At 50.3% G+C, this 24,435-nt stretch overlaps 10 protein-coding genes and 1 non-coding gene across 11 annotated transcripts; 4 read left to right on the plus strand and 7 right to left on the minus strand.

Moving 5' to 3' along the window:
• Window positions 1-3,658: 3,658 nt before the first annotated feature.
• On the minus strand, window positions 3,659-4,324 carry BO83DRAFT_64674 (uncharacterized protein). Its single transcript, XM_025537504.1, has one exon. It carries the CDS (start codon window positions 4,145-4,147, stop codon window positions 3,800-3,802), a length of 348 nt encoding a protein of 115 aa, XP_025386785.1. The 5' UTR covers window positions 4,148-4,324; the 3' UTR covers window positions 3,659-3,799.
• A 1,713-nt stretch (window positions 4,325-6,037) lies between these two features.
• BO83DRAFT_64713 (uncharacterized protein) lies at window positions 6,038-6,447 on the plus strand. Its single transcript, XM_025537505.1, has one exon. The coding sequence runs from the start codon at window positions 6,181-6,183 to the stop codon at window positions 6,406-6,408; it is 228 nt and encodes a 75-aa protein (XP_025386786.1). The 5' UTR covers window positions 6,038-6,180; the 3' UTR covers window positions 6,409-6,447.
• Window positions 6,363-9,351, minus strand: BO83DRAFT_363863 (putative serine/threonine protein kinase (Prp4)). The gene is made up of 3 exons (XM_025529591.1): window positions 8,296-9,351; window positions 8,030-8,250; window positions 6,363-7,961 (listed from the first exon to the last, which is right to left on the minus strand). The coding sequence occupies exons 1-3, from the start codon at window positions 9,012-9,014 to the stop codon at window positions 6,487-6,489; spliced, it is 2,415 nt and encodes an 804-aa protein (XP_025386787.1). The 5' UTR covers window positions 9,015-9,351; the 3' UTR covers window positions 6,363-6,486.
• A 180-nt stretch (window positions 9,352-9,531) lies between these two features.
• Window positions 9,532-10,399, plus strand: BO83DRAFT_438618 (translation machinery-associated protein 7). Its single transcript, XM_025536107.1, has 3 exons — window positions 9,532-9,620; window positions 9,687-9,776; window positions 9,842-10,399. The coding sequence occupies exons 1-3, from the start codon at window positions 9,599-9,601 to the stop codon at window positions 9,934-9,936; spliced, it is 207 nt and encodes a 68-aa protein (XP_025386788.1). The 5' UTR covers window positions 9,532-9,598; the 3' UTR covers window positions 9,937-10,399.
• On the minus strand, window positions 10,236-12,483 carry BO83DRAFT_64787 (uncharacterized protein). Its single transcript, XM_025537506.1, has 3 exons — window positions 12,376-12,483; window positions 12,062-12,290; window positions 10,236-11,995 (listed from the first exon to the last, which is right to left on the minus strand). Exons 2-3 carry the CDS (start codon window positions 12,226-12,228, stop codon window positions 10,432-10,434), a joined length of 1,731 nt encoding a protein of 576 aa, XP_025386789.1. The 5' UTR covers window positions 12,229-12,290; window positions 12,376-12,483; the 3' UTR covers window positions 10,236-10,431.
• Window positions 12,484-13,528: 1,045 nt separating this feature from the next.
• Window positions 13,529-14,575, plus strand: BO83DRAFT_379698 (cytochrome b5-like heme/steroid binding domain-containing protein). The gene is made up of 4 exons (XM_025531569.1): window positions 13,529-13,580; window positions 13,656-13,683; window positions 13,786-14,023; window positions 14,119-14,575. The coding sequence occupies exons 1-4, from the start codon at window positions 13,568-13,570 to the stop codon at window positions 14,347-14,349; spliced, it is 510 nt and encodes a 169-aa protein (XP_025386790.1). The 5' UTR covers window positions 13,529-13,567; the 3' UTR covers window positions 14,350-14,575.
• Window positions 14,576-14,601: 26 nt separating this feature from the next.
• ish1 (double-strand break repair enhancer MSC1) lies at window positions 14,602-17,114 on the minus strand. The gene is made up of 6 exons (XM_025531570.1): window positions 16,807-17,114; window positions 16,608-16,739; window positions 16,487-16,537; window positions 16,282-16,429; window positions 15,435-16,226; window positions 14,602-15,380 (listed from the first exon to the last, which is right to left on the minus strand). The coding sequence occupies exons 2-6, from the start codon at window positions 16,690-16,692 to the stop codon at window positions 14,873-14,875; spliced, it is 1,584 nt and encodes a 527-aa protein (XP_025386791.1). The 5' UTR covers window positions 16,693-16,739; window positions 16,807-17,114; the 3' UTR covers window positions 14,602-14,872.
• A 550-nt stretch (window positions 17,115-17,664) lies between these two features.
• Window positions 17,665-18,690, plus strand: BO83DRAFT_315922 (PQ-loop repeat-containing protein; the record flags this gene model as incomplete). The annotated part of the gene is made up of 3 exons (XM_025527645.1): window positions 17,665-17,732; window positions 17,793-18,050; window positions 18,120-18,690. 3 exons carry the CDS (start codon window positions 17,665-17,667, stop codon window positions 18,688-18,690), a joined length of 897 nt encoding a protein of 298 aa, XP_025386792.1.
• A 251-nt stretch (window positions 18,691-18,941) lies between these two features.
• Window positions 18,942-20,268, minus strand: BO83DRAFT_379701 (nuclear transport factor 2 family protein). Its single transcript, XM_025531571.1, has 6 exons — window positions 20,163-20,268; window positions 19,974-19,991; window positions 19,745-19,809; window positions 19,596-19,667; window positions 19,424-19,522; window positions 18,942-19,281 (listed from the first exon to the last, which is right to left on the minus strand). The coding sequence occupies exons 1-6, from the start codon at window positions 20,167-20,169 to the stop codon at window positions 19,174-19,176; spliced, it is 369 nt and encodes a 122-aa protein (XP_025386793.1). The 5' UTR covers window positions 20,170-20,268; the 3' UTR covers window positions 18,942-19,173.
• A 145-nt stretch (window positions 20,269-20,413) lies between these two features.
• Window positions 20,414-23,025, minus strand: BO83DRAFT_363877 (coatamer subunit protein). Its single transcript, XM_025529592.1, has one exon. The coding sequence runs from the start codon at window positions 22,990-22,992 to the stop codon at window positions 20,563-20,565; it is 2,430 nt and encodes an 809-aa protein (XP_025386794.1). The 5' UTR covers window positions 22,993-23,025; the 3' UTR covers window positions 20,414-20,562.
• Window positions 23,026-23,453: 428 nt separating this feature from the next.
• BO83DRAFT_t180 lies at window positions 23,454-23,581 on the minus strand. The gene has a single exon. It is a non-coding gene; the product is annotated as a tRNA-OTHER (tRNA).
• Window positions 23,582-24,435: the final 854 nt, after the last annotated feature.

Below are 24,435 nucleotides of genomic sequence, written 5' to 3' on the forward strand. Positions count from 1 at the left end.
TGGTATTATTTTTGGCTTATTGGGGGAGAGGGGGGCAAGTAGTCCAGGGAAGTTGCACAGCCAGGGATGGATGCAGTTCCAGGGAAGCAGTCAGATGGGGGCCAGCGGATAGTTAATATGGCCGTGGGGGGGAGAGGGAAAGGGAAGGGAAGGGGGGTGGAGGGTATAAAAGGGGGACGTGCAGTGAAGGATAAGGGGGGGCAAATGATATATATGCAAAACAAGTCCCAGAAACTATATCACGAAGAAGAGGAAGAGAAGCCGAAGAAAGAAGAAAAGCAACAAAATGCAAGACGAAGATCAATGACTTGACGGGAACTTGTCGGAAAGAGGAAAAACGATTAAACACGCCAGAGAGGACGAGGACGGAATAGGAAGAGACAGGAGAGGAGGAAGAGAGGTGGAAGTATAGGGATTAAGACGGAGCGCGGAAGGCCAGGTAAAAATAAGTAAAAATAAGATTAATATGGCGATGATGGACGGGGCGGCGATAAGAGAGAAGAGACTCTCAGTCCAGAGAGTCAGAATGAGGGAGCCAGCCAGATCCATCCATTCTCAGCAGGAAATGGCGAAAAATAGGGACCCAGAAAATCCCCAGGGACCCAAAAAAACAACACCACCACCACCACCAGAAGAAATTAAAATAAGTCGAAAGTAAAATAAAAATATTATTATTATTCCCTTAAGAGAAAATCAGAAAATAATAACACCTAATAAATTAAATTCGATGAAATAATAATTATCCTCCCTAATAAATTCATAATAGTAACACCTAATCATCATCATCATCAGCAGCATCATCATCACCCATCCCATAACACGAATAATAATCCTTCCTCCCCAACTGCCACTAAGCCTGGGACCACTCGTGGCCAGAGCCACTCACTCCATTCTCATCTCCATGAGCAAGAACTGAACTGGAACTTACTGAAAGTCTCCAGGCTGCATTACCTCAGAGGCTGCAGCCCACGAATCATCATCTCGAAAAAGCTGGCCGACCATTCAGAACTTATTACACCCAGGTGACCGACCGACCGACCGCCCCCCCCTTCTCTCTCCTACACCATCCACCATCCACCATCCACCGTCCATCCATCCATGCCCCCTAAAACTCACTATGTAACTCCCCCGTTACATCTTCAGCCTGGAGACCAGAAACCCAAACCTCGCCACCGGATTGGTCGGGGGCATGCGTCCAGCTGGGTGTGGAGTTGGTCAACTCCACCCAACCAACCCAAGCTAACATGTATGATGCTTAGACTAGTTTAGGGTCCAGCTACAAATAGGAAAGGTGTATGTGAGAGTGTGTGTGGATGAGCAAAGACGGAACCAAACCAAACTGCCTTTCCCTCTCCCCCCACTAGAGACACTGACCGACAAGGCCGCGACCGCGAGATCCAGGCGGCGAGAAACGAAACCAAGAATAACTAGCACGCACCCGCGGCGTAAGCTGAGGAGAGGAGGCCTAGGAGGATCCATGAATCGACATCATTAGTATCCACTGGGTCCTGACTAACCAGCTTTGTTTCTTGCCATACCAAAGTAGTAGATTAGATACCACGCGATTGCTGTATTTTCTCCACACACACACATACACACACACAAACACACACTGTGACTGATTGAGTTGACAGACTATTTCTAACTAAGGGGGGATTGTCCACGATCTGGTAAGGCGAGAAAAGAGACACCTCTCCTTACTAGTCGGGTGGATCTGATGACTAGATACTGTGCTATGGAGGGGGTGGGTGGAAAGGGAAAGGAGGGCTAAATGGGCACGAGTGCGTGGAGGGAAACCGAAACTCTGGCAGCACCGCACACCCCCTTTCAGTTTAGTTAGTTAGGAGGGTCACAAAGGCTCTAAGCTTGGATGCCTGGACCTGACCCTACAATATACAGAGGGTGTAGTATAGTAGTACGTAGTGGCCTGAAATCTATCCACCCACCCATCCATCCCTACAGTACAGCCTACATGATAGTAATAATAGATAATAATCCTCAAATGGAGTGAGACTCAATGAATAGGAAGAGCTCCGCGCAGACCCGATGACCAGACGGCCAATGCCGCCGCCGTCGTGGCTGTACGGGTTTAGTGTCCGGTCCCCAACCAGGCAAAAAGCAAAAAACAAAAAAAAGAAAGGTTCTATCCCCAAAGATCGACGATCAGAGAAAGTTGGAATGGAAACCTGAGAAGGCAACGCAGAACAGACCGCAACTGAAGAGCGATGATTTGCTGCCTCCAGCACACAGTGCTAGGTAATGTTTGTGCCAGGAGGCGGTGTGAGTGTAGGAGGGCGAGTTGTGACAGGTCATTCGGGTGCAGATTGGCTCCACTCACACTTTTTCAATGCCAATGCTGTTCCAGGCTGGCCCGAGCACATCCCCTCGTCATTGGCTGAATGCAGTAACGCCCCAGGGAAGATAAATCCGCCTCCCCGTGGGTGTGATTGGTTTGAAGAAAGTAGTTCAGTCAGATGAACTGGGATGGAAGTGCTGGAAGGATTGCCTGCCATGGAGAGATGGGCGGCATTATTACTAGGTCCAGCCTCTTTTGGGGAGGAAGGTGGTGATGGTGGTGGTGGAAGGGAGGGGGGGGGGGGGAAACGCACAAATGAGCTCATGGCCACACACATACACACGCGCCCGTCTACTCCGTATATGCCACTGGGTCTGTTGGTTGATTGTATCAGCGCCCGGATACTCCATCGTTGCCATTGCCTGGGCGGCTGTGTGGTAGGAATGAGGCTGGCAAGCTGGATGACTGGCTGAAAGGGACCCGGATGGGGAAGGGGGAGGAGGAGGTTCCTGTGCCCCACATTTACTATACTGTCCGTGTCTGAAGTTCTAAACTCTCAGACTCAAGAAATGCAGGGCGGGAAGATGGAAAATTAGTTGAAACTTCCCAGGGCGGTTTATTATTATTATTATGATGATGATTATGATTTTTGTTTGACAGGGCACGATCCATCTCGCCCATCTCCATCTCTGACGGTTAGCTATCTAACTATCGATTTACTCCGTAACTTGCTTCACAACGGTATACGCGCTGGATCGTCAGTGTGGTGAAACGTCGAAAACACCTCCCCCGATCAACGGTGGTTCTTGCAATCTCACCGGGCGTTCGGACGGTAAAAGCGAGTAGTCTCTACGGAGTAGAAGGTTGGCTGTATAGGCTGTTCTCTGTACTGCCAGCTCATGACTCCACCAGCAACATCTCTCCTCTCCTACAGTTGGTTACTGGGAGATGAGTGATGCTGGGACAAAGTTTTGAGCAAAAGAGGTCAACGATTGTTAATCTGACCATGGAGTTCTAGGCTTATGGACCACAAGCGGGTACAACAGTATGACTAAACGAGGAGGGGGGCAACGAAGGGGAGGATTGCAGGACGAAACGAATTGGATGTTCTATACGAAACGGTCGAGCCAAACGGAGATGGCTGGATGGGGCACCATCCAACTTCCCGCTGCGTGTTGTGAATGACGGGCAGCCTGACTGACTTGACTTGACTTGACTCCATAGTCAGTACGGAGTAGTTAGTCTAGTCTACTGTTTAGTGGTCTAGTTACTAACTCATCGCCTTGCCAGACAACAACGGTGCGACAGTTGCCAGATTCTGCTTTTTCTCCGGCCACCAACTTCTTTCTTTCCACCCAAAAAAGAAGAACATCTGGTTTAGATCTCACCGTCTTTTTGAAGCATCGTCAACCCGTTGGCTAGCAGCGAGGACATTCATCCAACACATGAGCGAACTATTGCCAGAACTAAAGTGTAAAGTTCAGCAAGCAGACGCCTTCTGAATCAACCCGACCCCCTCCGAACTATACTGACTGACTGACTGACCAGCAAGCAGGCAAGCAAGCAAGCAAGATGGGATGTGTTAATGCCAATCCATGCTAAACTAAACTTCCTAGTAAGTAGGTCAAAGTTGCAACCGAACTCAATAAAGTGAGGCAATGACGCCGGGGCCAATGACAGCCCAGTTCGTCCGCTTCGAGAATTCCCGAATGACAGCCATGGCGCTTGATGATTGGCTGCTTTGCTGCCACGTTTGCTGTCCGAAGCCTTGGCGGTGGGGATCTCTCGGGCAGCAGTCTCCAATGATAACTGGCTCAAGTTGTCCATGCTTTCTTTTTTGCCCGCATCCATTCCAACTTCGAACTATTCTTGATATGGTAGGTCCTGCACAGACCATGAGCAATAAAAAGAATTAGCCTAGTTTGCGGTTTGCCCGGGGCGTTGTTGCTTCATTCTTTGGCCTGGTAGGCTGCCTGCCTACTACTCCTAGTACTATACTATATTACTATGATTGCAAGGCTTGCAGGGTCATGCACCTTCGTCTATATAAAGCAGTTCCGATCCACAGCCCCATTTTCTCCAATAACTATATCAGCCAAAGACATTGTGTAATAGAGACAGACACACCGGATAATAAAGAAAAAGAACTATCTACGGAGTACACTTGGCTCATAGTAATAGTTCTAATTGTAATCACACACACACAATGAGCCTTCCCACGGAGTATTCCCAAAGTAACCAACTACTCCGTATTTTCCCTTCGCCTTACTTACCCGCTCAAGAGATAGAACAGACCCCTGCTGTCTTTTGAGACATGTACTAAAAGACAACCCCATAATTACGGAGTGATGCCTTAGTATAATTGCTTTTTATAACTACGTAAAGAGTAGTCTAGTCTAGGTAAGTTGAGCCCTGAAATTACGATCAGCGTTTGAAACCACGACTATTTGGACTCGAACCTACTTTTACGGAGCATCACAGCGCTTAACAGGTAACGATGTTGATAGTGGATACACAGTAGGCTGTGATGATGAAGTTCATGTACAAGCATGGCATGGCATGGCATGGCATGAAAAGTGGCTATGTAAGCAGGTAAGCAAGCAAGTAAACTTTTTTTTTATCCTGCTTGCATGCTGTACCTTAGTACATTAAAATATGGACTGACTCCATCACTATGCTTGCTGTGTGATGAGTAGTTTTAACTCTTTTTCTTTTTTTCTTTTGTACTCCATACTTAAGGGTACATAGAACATGTGTTTTATGTATGTATGTACTGTGATGCGGTGCAGATATGCATATTTGCCTTGTTTTCTTGCTAATATCTAGCTATCACAATCTTGTTCAATGGTATAGTTTTTCTAAAACTATGAACTATAAAGTGTTATAATTTTCAGTAAAAGCAAACATTTATATACTCTTGAGTAAAGAATTAAATAAGTAGATATCCCGAACAAACACAACACAATATATCTCCATATCTACAAAGCACATCCCCCCCCCGGGTCGAAGATACCAAGTAAGTAATAAGAATAATAGTATACTTCTGACCCATCCAAAGACCAACCAGATACATCTATTACGACAGAACATCGGTACTATATAATGGTGTTCACATATCACATCACATCCATCACCAACCATACTGTAAGTAGAAACCCCGATGGATGAAAAACTGAAACCAATAAATGACCTCATTAATTTTCCGATTTCGCCTACCGCCATTATAGCCTCATAAGAAGCAAAAAGCAAAAGTATTACCGTATAGAGTATCAATCTACGGAGTACTTCCCTACAACTAATGATCCATATCCCCTTTTTCCATTACTTTACCATTATTTTTCCGCTTACGAAGTAATTAACTAACAAATATTAATCATCACCATATTATCCTACAGTATACTTCCCCCCCTCCCTTCTTGACAATAACTTATCCACGGTATACTCAACAGTAGCTGAAAGGCGCGGGGAAAAACAAAAGCGGCAACTCATCGGATTTACCATATCAAGTAAAGTACAAAAGTAAGTAACATAAGTGGACCGGGATCTCATCCCGTCTGGTTAGTCAAATCATCAACCGATCGATCAATCAATCAATCAGTCAATCAATCAATCAACAAGTCCCGTCCCATGGAACCAAACCGTTAACCCTCAGCTGAAGCCCAGTGGGTAAAGTACTAGGTGGCTGCCTGGACGTTGTGGAGCACACGCGGCAAGTAGCACAGCTGAGCCTCATTTATCATCATCATCGTCGTCGAATGATTCATCAATTTGAAGACGTTCTAGAAAGTGCTAGGACCCGCGGTTAGAACTACGTACTAGGCTTCTGGGGGTGGCACGCGTCGTAGTCGTCCGGGTTTGCCTCCCGCCGGGATCACGGATCATGGATGGATCCATGGGGCGTCGTTCTACTATTCCGTAGCTGGGTTTGCCACTGGGCGTGCCCCGGATCCAAACATCCCCATTCATCCGCATTACTCAGTATGGGAAAAATGATCGGATGTGATCCTCGCTCTTTGTTTACTGGCGAGTCATCTTGTCATACTTTTATACCAGTGGCAACGATCTTCGGTGGATATATTTCTCATTTGAGAGGTGAAAAAGTACTACTATGACATAATATGTACAACGGATGGGCCCGCAATCATCTCAAAAAAGTATTACTCCAGATAAGAAAAATAGAAGGAAAGTGATTACGCCTTGGGTCGAGACAGAAACGGATGTTTCAACGCCTCTGTCGGCGTGCACCGCTTCTCCGGATTGAGGTTCAAGCATCGGTCCAGTAGATCCACAAATTGGGCCAGCTCTTTTGCCTCACTGTCTGTCATGCCTCGTGTCTCCTTGCCTCCCATTAGCCGGGTCTTCAAGTCCCGCGTCGGCTTCTTGAAGTCCAGCACCCGCGTGACTGGTCGCCCGGTGATCTTATCCTCTTCCATGCTCAAGAAGTTAAGCATGTCATCGAAGTGCATCGGCGTCAGCGACCCTCGCCGCAGCAGCTTCGGCGGATATTTGCCACGGCATTCCATGATGGATCGTAGCATCTGGTTGTTGTTGCGCCCCGTAAACAGGATCTTGCCCGTATACAGCTCGAACAACGTGCAGCCGATCGACCACACATCAATAGCGTGGTCGTACGGGATTCCCAAAATAATCTCGGGCGCCCGATAGAATCGACTCACAAGATACGGTGTGATCTCGTTCTCCGTCGCCGGGGATGCCGATCCCAGGTCGCACACTTTCAGGATGTTGCGTTGCTCGTTGACCAACAGGTTGTCGGGCTTGAGGTCCGCATGGAGAATGTTGCACTTCCGCATCAAGCTGAGTCCCAGGAATATCTGCTGGGCATACGCCCGGATGGCTCGCAGGTTCAAACCAACGTCGCGGCCGAATTTCTTCAAGACCTCCCGCAGGTTCATGCTCAGGTTCTCAAACACCATACACAGATGTCCCTTGTGGTCAAAGTACCGCTCAAACTTGATGACATGCTTCTTGTCCTCCGGATCGGCCTCGTGGAGCTGCTCCAGGATGCCGATTTCCTTCATGCCCGCCTTTTTCATCGTGTCATTCTGGCGGATGATCTTGATGGCAACCAAGCCACCAGTTTTGGAGTCGGTGGCGCGTACGACCGACGAGAACATGCCTTTGCCTAGATTCTGCTGCACATGGTATCGCCCGTTAATCAACTCACCCAGCCGGACATTGTAATATCCTTCCGGGTCGTCCCAGTTGTCCATCATACTGATGTCGAGCTCCTTGGGCTGCGGGACTGCCGACTTAGCCGATGCATGCGTTGGCTGCGTAGTCTCCTGCGTGTCTTCAGCGAACATATCATCGTCATCATCCTCTGCGAACATGTCATAAGGATCCTTCGCTTTGGGCTGAGGCGGGGGTGGAACAGCATCGGGGAGCAGGATGTCCTGTCGGGAGGTTTGCGTCTCGTCATAAGACGCCGCAGACAACTCCTCATTAGTACCACGACTATCATGCCTCTCCCTCTCCGCTTTCATGTCCAAGGTAGGGTCGTAGTCTGCTGCAGACGGACCATCTTTGTCCACACCGTTTACCGGTGCGCCGTTCATTAAATCAGCATCTTTGCCTACTTTGAAGTCAGAGAACAACTCCCCTGGACTATCAGCAGGTGTCTCGGGTGCTGATAGCGGTGCTGCTTCTGTAAATGAACATGCTGTTAGCTAAAAATTTACTCACTTCGACACGATCTAGCGGTCAGAATCTTACCAGAAACAGCACTGCCTGATGCGGCAGTATCAGCACCCGGAGTGGACGAGTCTCTACTACTTTCACCGATGTGTAGTGCCTGCAAACGCATCGGGGTAGCCTGGCCGCGGTATTTAGCCCGAATTGCTTCACGTCGTTTGCGACGGGCCTCTAACTGGGCTGCTTCGTCAAGGGGTTCGGCGGGGGGTTGTTCATCGTGAGTCTCGGATGCCCCATTCACACTAAAGTCATTAGCCTGGTACCATCTACCGACTGGGAAAACCTACCTATCAACATGGGCATGTAAGGTGGCAGAAGCTTGCTGCACCTGAGGTTTCTGAGTTTCAGCATCTTGCTTAATACCTTGAGCGACGACTGGAGTGTTCCCTCGCTCGCTCACTGACTGTTCAATAGACGCCCCCCTCCTGCGATTCCGAGAGGCAGTACTTTCATCTCTTGGAGACTCCCACTCATCCCCGGAATACTGCTTAGGCTTGCGAACTTCGCGGTACGGCGACCGGCTCCGCGTGCGCGCGCGTTTCTCTCTGCGGCGATCAGATTCGTCGCTATATCGAAGGCCATCGCCGTAGTGATCTTCACGGTCGTAGTCATAATAGGAAGGCCGTGCGCGTCGGTCGGGCTGACCTCGTCCGTAGTACCGGCTGTCATCGTATCGGGATCCGACGCGTCGGGGCGGTTCGTGTCGGTATCGCCGGTCGTCATGGTCATAATCATCATAGTCATCGTCCCGGCGCCGCTTGTAGCCTCTGTAATCGCGGTAGGGAGAACGGGACCGCGTACGCGAGGTCGACCTGGTCCTGGTCCTCGATCTCCGGTGGCGTGGTGATCTGCTCCGCGTCACGGATGCAGGACTAGCTCTGGTGGGACGGTCAACGATGCTGCCATTAAGAGGAAGTTTCGACGTAGTTGCCTTCGTCTCTGAACCTGATTCGATGATCTCACCCTCTGAAGGGGTCGATGGAGACCTCGACCTGCGGGATGCCATGGTGGTATATTACCAGGCTCACTCAGGGATCTTTAGGATGAACTAAAAAAAAGAGGTATGGGCTGGCTCTTCGAGCAGCTTCGGAGACAAAAGAAGTAAGTCCCGGTTAGCAAGAACGTTTCCGACGAAGCGTTATTTGGGAGGAGTGTATTGAGAAAGTCCAACCGGCTGAAAATGCCACGGCCCTTGCCCTTGACTACCGTCTCAAGAAAGCATGAGACAGTGTTTTGATGTGTGATTTTGTTTGAAGTTCCCTCAGATCCTTTTGTATTTAAAAAAAGTAGACCGACAGAACCACGTAGATGGGATGAAGGATGGAAAGTCTGGATGGATGGAAACTTGGCAGCGATATGAGGTGCGAGAGAAGCCAAAGTTGAGATGGGGAGATGCCCGGGCGGTGAGGGGCGGCCGCCGAAGATTTTGCGGCTAAGCGGAAAGGAGACTAGTGGCTCCCCGCGGGACAATCGCTGATAAGCAGCCGATTTTTTGCGACGCCGCGATTCTTCCCCTCCTCCAAGATTCGCAGCAAGCGCCACTTCACATCCTCTTCCTCCACGCTCACTACACTTTTATTCTACGACACAATGGGTGGTCAAAGCAGAGAAGGTATGATGCCGTCACTATTCAGAAGCTCATCTTACATAGCCTCATACTGATCTGCTTTCTGCACAGGTGGCAAGGTCAAGCCTCTCAAGTCCGCCAAGAAGGACAAGAAGGAGCTGGATGAGGATGACCTCGCCTTCCAGGCCAAGAAGAGAGCTGGTATGTATCCCATTGCATGCACACTCGTGGCAGTCACTATTGCTAATCATTTTGGGCATCTGCAGAGGAGAAGGCTAAGAAGGAACTTATGGAGAAGGCCAAGGGCAAGGGCCCCCTGAACACTGGTAACCAGGGCATCAAGAAGTCTGGAAAGAAATAGTCGGACTGTGGGCTTGAGGTTCTATATGTCCTCACGAGATACAACGAGCTACGACCCACAACTCGGTGTGGAGTATTTGCATATGCATTGAGCACTAATACCATGAGCAACCACTTTTTCTTTGACACCTTTTCATTTCATACAATAATGCACCTTCTGCTATTCACCAGAAATATCCATACCGTCAATCACCAGGATCAGCTTCATGAATAGGAGCCCCAACAAGCGGAAAGGGTATCATTGCGCACGGCACAGTAAGAAGATAGCCCACTGGCATCGTTAGGAAGAAGTAAACATAAACCCGCTGTATGCTGCCCAAGGGTATTCGCAACGCTCAAAGACACGCCTCGGCCAATATCCAGCAGCAGGAAAATCTGACCAAAGGATGGTGAAAAAGGAAATGAACAAAATGACAATGATAGAGGATTCAAGGGAAGGGAAGGGAATCCTGAAAGATACCCAGAAAAGAAATCCAACGGCCACAGCCGATGCTCTTCAACTAGTCACTCGTTTGACCCACAAGCTACCCCCACTATACCCAAGATCGTCGCGCTTTTTCCAAGCCCTGAACAGCTTCAGACCAATTTCGTGCTCTTCCCGCTTGATCTCCGCAAGTTCTGTTTCAAGGCTGGCCACCGTCCGCTTCACCTCGTCCCTGGCTGCCATGTCGTAGGCAACGGAGCTCGGCTGGATCACTTGAGTCAATTCATAGATGATTGTTTCGACGTTCGCTCTCCGGCGCGTCAGGGTGTCTCTGCGAGCCTCCAACGTCTGGATGCGGTTCTGGATCTGTTCTTCTGGTGTAAGTTGTAACTGATCCTTAGGCGGTTCGGCTTCAGCGGCCTGCGCCGGCGTGGGCTTTCTGGTGGGCTTTTTTGCTGGCGCAACGTTACTAGGTACAGGTCGTTTCCGAGACATGATTGATGGTACGTGTTCAGTGGACTGAGATGCGGCATCTATGCTACCGCGCGCACTTCCAACGGAGCTGGCGGTTTCTGTAGGTTCATATGTAGTAGCGCTGAACCGGCTTGCAGGTTGTTCGGCCGCGTCATCAGTTGTCAACTTCAAATCAGCCAACGATGACTCCCAGTCATCTGGTGCGGGGAAATCAACACGGGGCGGCTCAGCACTGCTGACAATGCTCGGAGCCGGTTCCTCCGGGGTTCGTGCTCGGAGATTATCCCTGCTAGTTGTGTGCTTAACCTTCGACGACGCCTTTGGCTTGGAATCGCCAGCCGTAATCGTGGTCACAACAGTCGGAACAAACCCGCAAGTGGCATAATCGGGTGTCGTACTGTACGCTTCTCTTAGTCGATCGTTGCTCCGGGACATGTTCACACGTGATGGTGATCTAGCCCTCGGCATTTCCTGGATGGGGGCTATTATCGGGGCTCGTCCACTAGGTCCCTTCCAGGGCTCGCGCACGCCAGGTGGGAGCGTGTTCTCAGTTTTGGACGGCCGGGTGCGTGGCTCCGATAGTTTCCTTTTTGAATTCAGATGATCCTTGCTCCAGCCAAAGATATTCGAGCTATGGGATGAGGTAGGCTTTGCCGAGATTTCGGTGCGGAACGAAACGCTGCCGGGAGTTGTCTGGCCAGACCTGCTCAAGTCGCTGGGCGTCAGCTCGCCAGATAAGTCGTCCCATCTGGATGTCTGGCTTCTTGAGGACTTGGGCGTTTGTAGCCGGTCTGCCTGCGAGTTAGCGCGCTTGCGCAAGACGGGCAATTGGCTAGCGAATTTGGCGTTCTCCTTGTTCTCCATGGATCCGGCGCTCGAATCGAGCATGAAGTCGTCTTCTATGGGTGACACACGCGAGCTGTCGCGACTCGCCGGTGGGCGACCGAAGGAGATGGGGGAATCAGGGGGCGAAATGCTTGCACTTTCGGGTCGATATAGGTCGTGAGTGAAGGTGGTTGGGTTTAGGAGATAATTATGCGATAGGCTAGCGGAACGCTGGTGAGGCTGGTCACCAGTTGCAATGTCCAGGGCATGGGAGGTGGACGCGACCCGTCGACCCGTGTCGGGGCGTTGCGCAGGAAGGAGCGAGTCCGTAGGGTTGCTAGAAGGGCGTTAGAGAACACAGCTACTTTGATTACAGTCAGGAGAGAAGGATGAAACGACTTACCGGGCAATTGCGGGACGAGACTTGGGATGGGCGAGTGTGTCACTGCTCTGGTTGCCCGGAGCGGGGGACAGAGACCGGTAGACACTATCATCTAGGGTCTTGTCGATCAGTGTAGGCTTCCCGATCACGGGCTTCCGCGAACGATGGAAAGACATTTTCCCCCACATGTTGCCGGTTGGACTCTTGGGTGTTAAAATTGGGTGAAATTGATGGAAGATCGGTGGTTAAACTGATTCAACAAATAAGTATCAGACCCCGCGAGGCTAGAACGAAAGTCCAAAATTCCGGAATGTGACCCGTATCTCAACGCATACCTTTAAAGTATTTCTAGATCGTGGTGGAATGGCTAAGCAAGGAGTGACACAAAACGGTCGCTGATTAACATAGAAGAAGAAAAAAAAGCAATATAGCTATGGCGAAAAGAGGTGGGTTTCATGCAGCTGACATGCCTGCACGTCAGAGAGTAGAGCTGAATTGGAGCACAGCAGAACGAAGGGGAGGGAGAGAGAAAGAGAGAAGACGACGAAGGAGGAGAACTAGTGGAGAAGAGCGAGTGAACAATTAATTAAAGGGCTAAAGCTGGTGTTATACTACTACAGATAAGACCAGACAATTGGCTTGAAAGAAAAGAAAAATAAATTAAAAAACGCACGCAGATGCAAAAGCGAGGGGAAAGAATGGAGAAAGAAGAAAGAAAGAAAGAAAAAGAAAGAAACACAGCTAATCAAGGTGGTCCTCTCTTTGAAAGCAAACCGGTTTGCCTGCGTGCGAGAAGCGGAGAAAAGAGTAAGTAGGTGAATAGCAAAGAAGGGATGAAATTTAATGAATGAGAAATGAATGGAGCACGGAGAAGCAAGTGACAGCAGCAGCAGCAGCAGCACTAGCACTACTTGGATGCAGCCGGGAGGATCCTGTTTCAGAGTCAGTCGGTTAGTCGAGGATGGTCCTTCAATTCTAATTTTAACTGCCCCCATGGTCGAGAGCAGCCCAACGCTCCATCGCAATTAGAGGAGCATCCCAATATTAGTATAATTTACTTCTAGTATAGTGAACCAGACAGCAATCTCCGTCGCACAGACTCTCAAACGGTCTCCCAGGAATGGTCTGATCAGTTGATCTTCTCTGCCTTAAGATTCTTTGGGTTAATCGTCCGAGCAAAAGAGTATCCACAAACAACAGTAGGAACTAGTTACTTAGTAACTACTTAGTAACGGAGTAAACAAACACTTGAATAGATTTTCCTGCCTGATCCATCAGGCATGCACAAGCATACTATCACGTGTCGATAACCCGTGCCGTACCGTATCAGTACCGTAATCGGCCCTGTTCTCCGCACTCATTCCCCCTTCACTGATTGGCTCTTCTCCTCAACTTCGTCATGATCGCGAGTTCCGCGGCTCTCCCAACTCCAGCATCATCATCATCTTCATTCCATCACTTTCTCTATCCCCCTCACCTAACGCTGACACACATCTATACCACAAATCTTCACTCACTCAGCTCACCATGTCTACCCCAGGTAAATCCCTAAATCTACATCAACCCCTAAACCAACAATAACAATTAAACAAACTAACTAACCCCATCCCTCCAGACGAAGCTGTCCCGCAGCCCGCCGAAGTGTCAGTTGCTTACTATCCTCACCCACCACCAACATATCACCCTCTCCTCTCCTCTACTCTCCCCAAGGAATCCCCCTCACTAACAAATAAACAACAATCCAGCATGACAATCGCCACCCCCATTAACCTCATCCTCCTCTCCCTCTTCGTCATCCTCGTCTACCTCCAACTCCGTCCCAAAGCCCCCGTCAGCCTCCCCAAGGGTCCTCCCCCCGTCGTCTTCCGCACCTTCACCCCAACCACGCTCCTCCCCTTCAACGGCGAGAACGACGCTCCCGTCTACCTCGCTGTCCGTGGTCGTGTCTTCGACGTGACTCCCGGCAGGAACTTTTACGGACCGGTACATACACACCTTCCCTAAAACCCCATTCCCCTCATTTGAAGGAAGAAAGAAAGAAACAATAGGCGACTAATGAAGATCTATGAAACGTGCAGGGCGGACCCTACGAGAACTTCGCCGGTCGCGACGCATCCCGCGGTCTGGCATGCCAGAGCTTCGACGAGGAAATGCTCACCAAGGATCTGAAGGGTCCGTTGGATGATCTGAAGGATTTGGATAACGAGCAGTTGGAGAATCTGCAGTCGTGGGAGGAGCGCTTCTCTGAGAAGTATTTGGTCGTTGGGAAGTTGGTGGCTGAGGGAGATCCGGAGGCTAAGAATGCTTGATTTGATATTTTTATTTTTCTTATGATGATGGTGTGGGTTTGATGGGTTGGGATTGTGGGTTGAGTTGGGCGGAGAGGGCTAGATAGATGTACGTTTAAATGGTTCAAGGGACTGAGGATATTTATCATCGAGTTCGGTATAAGCGATTCATATCCTATTTTAAAAGCATTGGTATTTTAGTCATGCTGATTGAGGATCAATTCAATTCAGTTCAGTGGTTTCGGAATCTTAAGCTGACATTGATAAGAGCGGGTTATTGTACACTTGGTTGCATTGTTCGATTTGAAATATCAATAACTACTAAAATTTATTACTCGAAGAATTCCACTTCCAACTATTCATCCTTCCCTTCCGTCCCCAACTTTTGCACCAGACAGGATTCAGTGAATATCGTAGACCGCCTCCACCCCCTCTCAAGACCCGCAGTCATTATGTGATGTCATAACGTCGTATCCCTTGAACAACGCCCCCCGTAAACATGAATAACATCGAAGGAAAAGTATCAGAAGTCGGGTTGGTCTGTTTACAGTTCGACCCGCATGCTCGAGGCAGCATGGGATCCCTGCGCCTTGGCTTTCTCAGCAGCCTCAGAACCCTTAGCCTTGGCCTTCTCTGCGGCTTCCTGGCCCTGGGCACGACCACTGGACGCGCCAATCTTCAACTGGTCTAGAAGCCACTGGCCGGCCTCTTGCATCTTAGCGAAGATAGTGCCCGAGGGGGACGAAGTGCCGTAGCGGAAGTACTCGGCATTGCGACGAGCAGCGGCGCGAAGTTCGTTGATTCCGGAGCCCTGGTAGACCGGGATGCCGTACGAGTCAAGGTAAGCCTTGAGGTCGGAATGAGTCCAGGTGTCGAAGGCGGAACCCTTGGCTGCATCAGTTGCCTGCGCCATGTAGGAAGTGGCCGATGCGAAGTTTGCACCACCGGTCTTGGATGCTTTGGCGTAGTTTTCCTGGGCTTGCTTGACAAGCTCATCGCGAGTGATGTCGGCGCGGTGGGCTGCCTTGGCGTTCATAGAGGACAGGTACTTCCTAGATATATGTTAGGATATTCATATCAGGATATTGAAGTCAAAGGAAACATACTTCAGGTGCTCGGTGTCCCAGGTATCAAAGGTCCAAGCAGACCAGCCAGTGGCTGCCTTGTGGCTGTGGAGCCGCACCTTAGCAAGGAGCTCGTCACGCTTGCCGCTCTGAGGCACAGGGACTCCGCGCGCATCGAGAAAAGCCTTCAAACGCGAATCGGACCATCCTTCAATGACGGTATCGAAGCTATCTTGGAACTTGGCCTGAGCAACATCTGTGGCCTTTTCGTATTCGTTACCAGCTTTGGAGGTTGCGGCACCAATGATCTGAGTAGCGGTGGACGAGATGGTGGCAGAGGCCTCCGAAGCCTGGCTAACCAGAGAGGCGCGGTGCTTCCTCGCCAGAGCCATGAGTTCATTGCGTCTAGATCCCTGGGGTACCTTGACACCGTGCTCATCGAGGAACTTCTTCAGATCGGAGTCGGACCAAGCCTTGAACAGGGCATCGCTCAGAGTAGCCTGCGCAGCTTCCGCGGACGCTGAGGCAGAGGCAGCGATGCTCTTCGCATTCAAACTGGCCAGTCGAGCGTTACGGCGGACCGATGCAATAAGCCTGTCGCGCGTGGTGGGCTGTGGAACCGGCCAGCCACGCTCATCAAGCCATTCCTTGAGATCAGATTCGGTCCACTGCTCATAAACCCAGTTACCAGGATAGGCGACAGCCTCTCCAAGCTTCCTGGCAATAGACTCGTAGTTTTCGCGAGCAGTTTTCAAAAGCGTATCACGCTTGCGAGGCTGGGGAGCAGGAATACCATGACGGTCCAGGAACGACTTCAACTGGGAGTCGGTCCACCTGTGTAGACTATTAGTACAATATCTTACATGAAGGACAGACTCGCAGGTCTTACGTGTCAAAGAGCCATTCCTTGGCATCATGCCAGTGATCATGAGAGTGCTGTGTAGCATGTGCCAAGGGCTTCTGGACTTTAGCTTCCCAGTTGGACTTCACAAGGGACTCTAGATCCTTGCGATCGGCCGGCGACGGGTACGGGATGTCTATAGACATTGTCAACTATGCAACAGAGAAAGATCTATACGGGAAGGGAAGCTTACCATGATCAGAAAGCCATCTTTCTAACTCGGTTTCATGCCATTTGTTGTAAACTGATGGATGTTAGCGGTTGTCTCGGCATGGGAGCAGTCAAAGCAGTCAATGGTATAGAGGTTGACGTACCAGCCTTGCTAAACCAGCTGGAAGCTCCAACCGCCTCAAAGGTTGCGAGCGCAAATACCAGATACGAAGCCAAATGAAGCTTCATCCTGGCGAGAGGTAGAGATTATATCGAGCGTTGATTGTTGTTGTTTGCTTATAGAGTCAAGGTCAGCTCTCGTTCTACCACGAACCATGCAAAGTATCAGTGAGAGCAACTTACAATTGTGAACTGTGAGATCTTAAGCAAGAGAAAGTAAGACCACAACGTCCCGGAATGAAGATATTTATTGGTCGCAGAGCTGGCGATCTCTCGTCAAAAAGAAGAATCAGGGAGGCGGCGCGGGATGAGCGTCGAGTGACGTATGACGAGGAGCAGGCCAGCTTCCCCCAATTCTGGCGTCATCGATGATAGAGTGGCCCATAGTTAGTGACCCAGCAGCAGTTGAGTAAGCTTTGCTGGCTTGCTGACTGACACCATTCACTGTCCGATCCTTTGTCCCACCGCCTGCGACCGGGGGTCTTTCGTGACTTGGTTGAGTCTGTGAACAAACAATATACATCAAGTATACTATTGATGTTTCTTGATGCAAGGCACATGATCTGCCGCTAACTCTTTAGGGCGATCGGCCCAGCCTTGCCTATTTGGGCAATGCGGAGACGGGCGATAAGGAGAACAACTGCTGAGTGATGGCTAGTCAAGGGCACTAATCTGCTAACTCATTCCTCACTCCTCCTACTTTGGCACTATCTACTCTACTCAACTAATATCTACCTGACAAGTCATCCTCATCCACTTCCTTTGCCACACAGGTCCAATCAACGCGGGTGTGTGCTGGTATGAGAATGTTGTTTTAGGATCCAATAATCCGCCGCTGTCTCGGGCCGCCTCCGCCTTTCCCTCCAAACCGCCCCCTATGCTCGGGGTATATCTAATGGTCCAGCTGTGCTCGACGTCCCGCTTGCTGAATTAATTGATTTGATTCATACCATCTGTCTGGAACAGTTATCTCTGGCTGGTGACAGCCATATATCGGATATATACGTGGTCTTGTGTGTGCAGTCACAGTAGCTTCTCAACATGGACCTCTCTAATCCGCGATGCGAGCATCTGGCCTCGCCTGATATCAAAAACTTCATCCTCTCCATGTATGTATTGTCTTCCAAGCATTACCCAAGTCGACTCTAGCTCAGGCTAACTGCATCCAGCCTCATCGTCTTCGGAATCCTCCTTTCCTACACCCCCCAACATGTCCGCATCCTAACAATGAAGACCTCCTTCGGTATCTCACCGTACTTCGTCCTCCTAGGAACCACATCTGGTTCCTCGGCACTAGCCAACGTCATCTCGCAACAACAAAGCCTCCACGACATGGCCTGCTGCAAGGAAGTGAACGGAATGGGCTGTTTCGCAGGAATTCTCGGAATCCTCCAAGTCGGAACCCAGTGCCTTTGCTTCTTCATCATGTAAGTCCAGCCCCATCCCCTTCTCATTATTCTCACCCAAACGATTCTAATACTAATATCAAAATTCAGTCTATTCCTCTTCGTTCTCTTCTTCCCCCGAAATACCACCCACCTCCCCAAATCCAGCCCAACCTACCGCACCGCCCTAACCGTCGCCGTCATCTGCATCATCCACGCCGCCGTCATGCTCATCACCACCCTCGCCGTCGGCTACACCCGCCCTTCTTCCCTCCAAGCATGGTCCAACTTCTGCGGCATCCTCTCCGCCCTCCTTGCCTCAATCCAATACTTCCCCCAGATCTACACCACCCTGCGACTCCGCTGCGTCGGATCGCTTAGCATCCCCATGATGTGCATCCAAACGCCCGGCAGTCTCGTCTGGGCGGGCAGTCTCGCAGCGCGATTAGGTCCGAAGGGGTGGAGTACCTGGGGTGTGTTGATAGTGACGGCTTGTCTGCAGGGGACGCTGCTGTGCTTGGGTGTGTTCTTTGAGTTCCTAGGACCGAATCGGGGACATGGTCATGAAGAACATGATAAGGATACTGTGGTTGGGAGGGGTGAGGATGGGGAAGAGGAGGTGGCGCATGAGGATGATCAGGACTTGCCGTCCGAGGAGACGCCTTTGTTGAGGGATCAGTGATGGTCATCTTCATTTAATTGGCTTATTCGGAGAGTCTGGCATGTGGTTGGTTGGTTGGAAGATGCAAAAGCGCAAAACTGTACTTTTTCTTCTGAGATCGTCCTGTTCTGTTCAGATGCCATGTATATCCTACCTACATACCTTGCTTGGATAGACTATACTTCTTGGCTGCAATGTATCAATCGCTGCTGGCGCAGCTGTGTATGATTGACTGTCCTCGGTTCTAGGCTCAGGTGTAATAGAGAGAAAGGGGCGGATAGTATAGTATATATATTAGTGAACAAGGAAAAGAATAATATAAACTCTCACAATGAAAGGACAGGGGAATCAACTGAAACACAGCAACCAAAAGCATGTGTCGATCCTCTTGGAACTAATTCATTAACTTCATCTCATGGAAAGCTGTCTACTGAATGGGGCCCCCCCTAGTCACCCATCACACACGTCACACCAAAAACCCCGCTGATTCCTCATGTTTCAAATTTAACCCATGATGAGACGGAAGATGTCGTTGAAGACGTAGTAGCTGCCACCCTCGGGGTTGAGAGTGAAAGTCTGGGTGTAGTTCATGGGGCGGGCCTCTTCATCGATCTATTAAGAGAGGCGGAATCAAGTCAGTCAAATCAACAGCAAACCAACCTCGGTTGATGGGGATGGAGGGTAGGGGGTAGGGGGTAGGGGGTAGGGGGAAAAGAGGAAGGGCATCTTCCGCCAACGAAGGCAGGGTACATACGAGAAGGGCACCGGTAACCATGACGATGATGCTGCCATTAACAGAAGGCTGAGCATCGAGAGTGGAGATCTGGTGCTGGACCTTCTGGAAGGCAAGGCTCTGTAATGTATCGCATCGCATGTGTTAGTCAAGCCGGTAATGGGTCTGAGCGAAGGCTGGTGACAAAACTAACAGTCAGCTTCTCCATAATGGGGGCGACACCCATCTGGGAGGAAGTCTCGAAGGTGAGCATAGAGTTATCGCGCTATCGATCAGAGGGTGGAATATGTTAGCCAGTTTCAAAGCCTTTGAATGGTGGAATGCGGGGGTGGTTTAGCGTACGTAGAGACCGGCCAGCTGCTGACGGTCCGAGTCAAAAGTGTTGTAGTAGAATTGCACGAATTGCTCTATTTGTAGTGAAACATGTTAGGCCATGTTACAGATGGTCTGTTTGGGTTGATTCGGGCATCTGCGATGCGAATGGATTGGGATAGGAGGCGGGGTTTGATTGATGCGACGATGCATGCAGTCAATCCTCCAGACGAGGGGAAATAGTTGTGATAACACGTACGTGCGATGTTCTGGAAGTCTAAATGTTGAAGGCATTACGTTAGCTTTCACTGTCAGGATTGTCTGCGATGGTGGTTGTGTGTTTCGCCGTGGAGGGGAGCCCAAGAGCCTCAGAGAGGGGCAGCAAAACATCAGATGAGATGGACGGGGCGTCGCATCGAGGAGAGCGGCGCTGCAAGAGTAGACTTACCGGCCATTTTGATGGATGTGGTATTTGTGAGATCTAAAAAGAAGAGGATGCAAGGAGATGAGGCAGTGGCAGTGGGATAGACAGGAAGGAAAGAGTCGAGGTTGACATCAACATCAAAAGTATTTCCGTCGCGAGGGGAATTGTGGGGCGCCGCCAGGGTCGATGCCTTAGCGCCCTTTTAAGGCAGCAAGCATGACACTCCGCTCACTTCTTACAGCCTCACTTTCATACATCTTGTTGACTAATAGTTTCTACATCTGCAACCAAACTCCTACTACGCGGTAGACAGCCTCCATTGTGATATGCATAATACGAGAAAAGGTATCGTAACCTGACATTAAAACCTAGTAATATAGACATGTCATTCCGTCTTCACCATTCATACCCGAGCAGCCCTATATCACTCATCGTCTGAATCGGCAAACATATCTTCGGCTTTAGGCCGCGGCTTTCGGGCTGGCGGCTGGTACTCCGGTTGGGCTGGTGGCTCGGCTGGTTTTTGTGGTTGCTCTTCCGACTCCCTAGGGTCTTCCTCTGCAGCAGAGTCTTCTTCCATTGGCTCTCCATCCGGCCCTTCCAGGTCGCTGTCCTCCATGGGTTCTCCGTCAATATCACTCATAGATTCTCCATCAAAGCTCTCAGCCGCTGCTGGTGCTGCCGTCGGCTTATCGACATCCATCCGGTGAGGATGTGTTTCAGACGCTCGCCCAGGATCAAACTTCCCGGAGGTAGCATCTTCATCGACTGTCTTCCAGCGGCTCTTGTTCTTGGAGAATGCACTCGCAGCGCGTTCAGCCTCAGCCTTCTCCCTCTCTTCTCGTAGCTCCTCTTCCGTGAGCGGCGGCTTCTCAAAGATCTGGAAGAAGTGTTCTTGGCTTGACTGCGGAAACACACACCAGCCTTCCCACAGGTGAAGAAGAGTGCCAACGCTGCGCTTCCACTTTTCGGCCCTCAGCCGACCCCATCTGAAGTCCTTCTCAAGTCTTCCCAAGTGCTCGAACACCTGGTGTGTCTTTAGAGCAGACTCAAACAGCTGCCGATACCGCCAAGCATGTCGCACCCCGCTGGTGGCGGAAGATGAGAGGATGTCGGAAACTAAATAGAGACCGACTAACTTCGCAGCTGATGTATCCAGATTCTCCTTCGTCGGTGGCCGTCCTTCTTCGGCGGGGTTATCCTTGGCTAGGTCTGCTTGTTCACGACGGGCAATTCCTGTTTCTGCCTCACGATCGGGATTCGCCCCAGTGTAGGCAAACGGGTTCATGATGTTCGATACAATCATTTCCACAACTTCGTCGGCCCCGGCGCCCGCGTGCTCAATGGCGAAAGCAGTAACTCGAGCAACATCTCCCTTTCGTAATTTAGCATGCGTAGTCGGAAGTCGAGCAAGCAGATGGGTTAGCTTGGCCTTCTGTAAAGGGTTCATATAGCCCAGTCCCTCGTTGGCGGCACCAGGGCCCTCTGCTGGTGGTGCACCACCAAGGTTTCGTCTTTCGTCTTCATAATCCGACATCTCTTCGTCAGAGGAGTCGTAGTCATCGTCCGTTACAAATTCGTCCATGCGTGTTGTATACTCGAACTTGATATGTGCCTCCGGCGGGGCCCAGTTCGCACCACCCTCAAATATAGTGCATGGGGGTTGAGGCCTGCCTCGTCGATGTGCAGGGGGGCGGGTATTGGTGAGAATCTCCCACAGTTTCCACCTATAGTACACACCACCAGCACTTCTAGCATTCCAAATCCATGCCCATTTCTCGTCTCTCTGAACCTCGGGTCTGCTCATGAGCAGCGCCTCAAACTCCGGTCCATAGCTCAATAAGTTCTCCAGTGTCTTGTGTATCAGCTTCAGCTGTTTCAAGTCTGACGGTGCCTTCACCTCAACCTGGGTGGAAGGACCAGGTCTCCCATAAGCCGATCCGTATGACGACGGTGGCGCGAATCCTCCACGATGCAACCCCGGGGGTGGCGCACGATTGAGTCGTCCAGGGATATCGGGCGTTATCGACTTGGCGCCAAAAGGAAGAGAGCTTGCGGAAGACAGGCCGACAGTGACCGGCATCGTCGAGCCAATAGCGGCAGAGGAAAGGTGTCTCGAGATTGTCAAATAGTATCCCCATCCTAGGTATCTGTTCTGTAGAGCGCTAACAGTGCTATCGATATCCGAGGCCGCAGATTCATTTGCGAGAGTCACAATGGCGGCCACCGACTTCCGGTCGTTTATAGGCTGACCTGGGGGTCGCAGGATCTTAACATTATCGACAGTCAACACAGAGGGTATCAAAGACTTAAGCACCGAAGGCGAAGTCCCGGGCGGTAGAGACGCAAGATATAACGTAGGCTTCGCAGCAGCCCGTTCAGCCTCTTTCGCATCAGCAGCTGCTTCATCCTCATCGTCCGAAGCACGGAAAGCTGACACGGCAGCCGGTGCAGTATTATCAAACCCCAGTACCCCCGACGCTGTATCCCGATTACGGTGTATTGGCTGAAACCCTTCGTGTGGGCGCTTTCTCGGAGGTGGTGGTCCCAGAGTACCAGGACCGCTCAAGCGCGGCCCCGAGCTCGTGAAATGGCGCTTTCCGGGGCCACCAAAGCCTGGGTTTTTAGGCGGGAATCGACTCAATCGTCCATCGGAGGAATGTCGGTCGTGAACTGGCGAGTCATCTTCGAATGACTTGACGAAGTCCTCATATACGGCGGCGGTCTCGGCTTGCTCGCGGGCTCGTTTGGCTTCCGCTTCGGCTTTCTGGCGTTCGAAAAGCGACTTCTTGGGGATTGCGGACAGTTTGGCCGAGATGTCCGGGAAGCCTTTCGATTTCGACTCGTCCGACATGGCGGCCAAGCTTCGGCGGCGAGAAGCCTTTTGTTGGGGGAGTAGGGATGTTTGAAAGAGAGGGGGAATTGGAGAAGCTGGTCGGTCGGCCGGCCTTGGGCGCGGAGGCGGAGATAGACCTGTTGCGGCCTGAGGCATGCATGCATCAGCATAGCTACTGCGACTGCATCTTTCTACATTGGGATGCTATCTGCATGTCTAATTGAGAGGGACTTGCTCGTCGTACCTGCTATGTTCAGCCTACGGATTGTTTCTATTGGACAAAGAGGGAGAGCCAAGCTCACCAAAATCACGCCGGTGTAATTCTACAGACCACATGGATAATGAATGATGCAATGCTGCAATAGCAACGAACTGACCAATACAGTGCCATTGGGTATTATCTCAGTGAACAATGCAACTACGATAACTTGCCAGGTTACTAGAGTAAAAAAAGAAGAAAAAGCATAAAAAGATGGGAATGAGCCCAGCCCGGCTCGATCGGACAACCTTACGATCTGGAGTCGCTGTTGAAGTGGTTAGTGGATGTTGGAAACCATTGTTTGATTCAGTGAAACTTACTACGCGCTACCAATTGCGCCATAGGCCCATTTGTTGAAGAAAGCTTTCCCTAGGTCAATCCATATTGAGCTAACCCACGATCCCCATGGAGTATGCTCGCTCAACAGTTCCTCTTGGAGATGAGTTTGATTGATGAAAGCCATGAATAACTGATAACAAATGATTACTGTTAGTTCATTAGAATTTGGAACTACCATAGCGCACTTAACGTTATATTTGGTGACTAATAAAGCCATGCTAGCTTTGGTTGCCCCGCGTTCTTCGCCTCAGTTCTCGTTTACGCTCTCTTGCTCTTTCACTGTCTAGGTCTGGTGGCAGTATGGCAGCGGTTGAGCTCAGGCTTTTGTACTATATGGTATTTGTATGCTAATAATGTAAATACACATGGTGTCATTGGTTTGTTTTTTTTTTTTTTTTTTTTTTTTTTTTTTTTTTTTTTTTTTTTTTTTTCCTAATTGTAACGCAGTAAACTCCTCCGCCGGAGGAGTCATTGGATGTGTGGTTATATATTTCCGTAGGATCATGCACAAGTCATGCCACCAACCTTCGGCTACCGGTGATTTCCAGTAAACAGTACTAGTACTAGTGACACGATACCCCAATACCAAAAACGCCAGCTACTGAAGCGCTCTTAATGGGTAGTATCGTGAATTCTCCATGGCTGGTGGCATGCCAAGGCTTTCAAGTTGTAGACCTCAGATCCAGTAGCTTTGATCATGGAGTATATATGAGAGGCTTGGATACCAAGCCAACTGCCATTAATACAGGCCATGCTGCTTTGTGCCGAGCGGCTCATGCTCGACTCGTGCACTGAAGGCATGACCTAGTGGCACCGAGCTTGTGCCTCTGAACATTATGAGAGCGTAACATAGAATGTCCCAC

The sequence above is a fragment of the Aspergillus eucalypticola genome, assembly GCF_003184535.1.
Source record: "Aspergillus eucalypticola CBS 122712 chromosome Unknown BO83scaffold_17, whole genome shotgun sequence".
Taxonomy (NCBI): Eukaryota; Fungi; Ascomycota; class Eurotiomycetes; order Eurotiales; family Aspergillaceae; genus Aspergillus; species Aspergillus eucalypticola.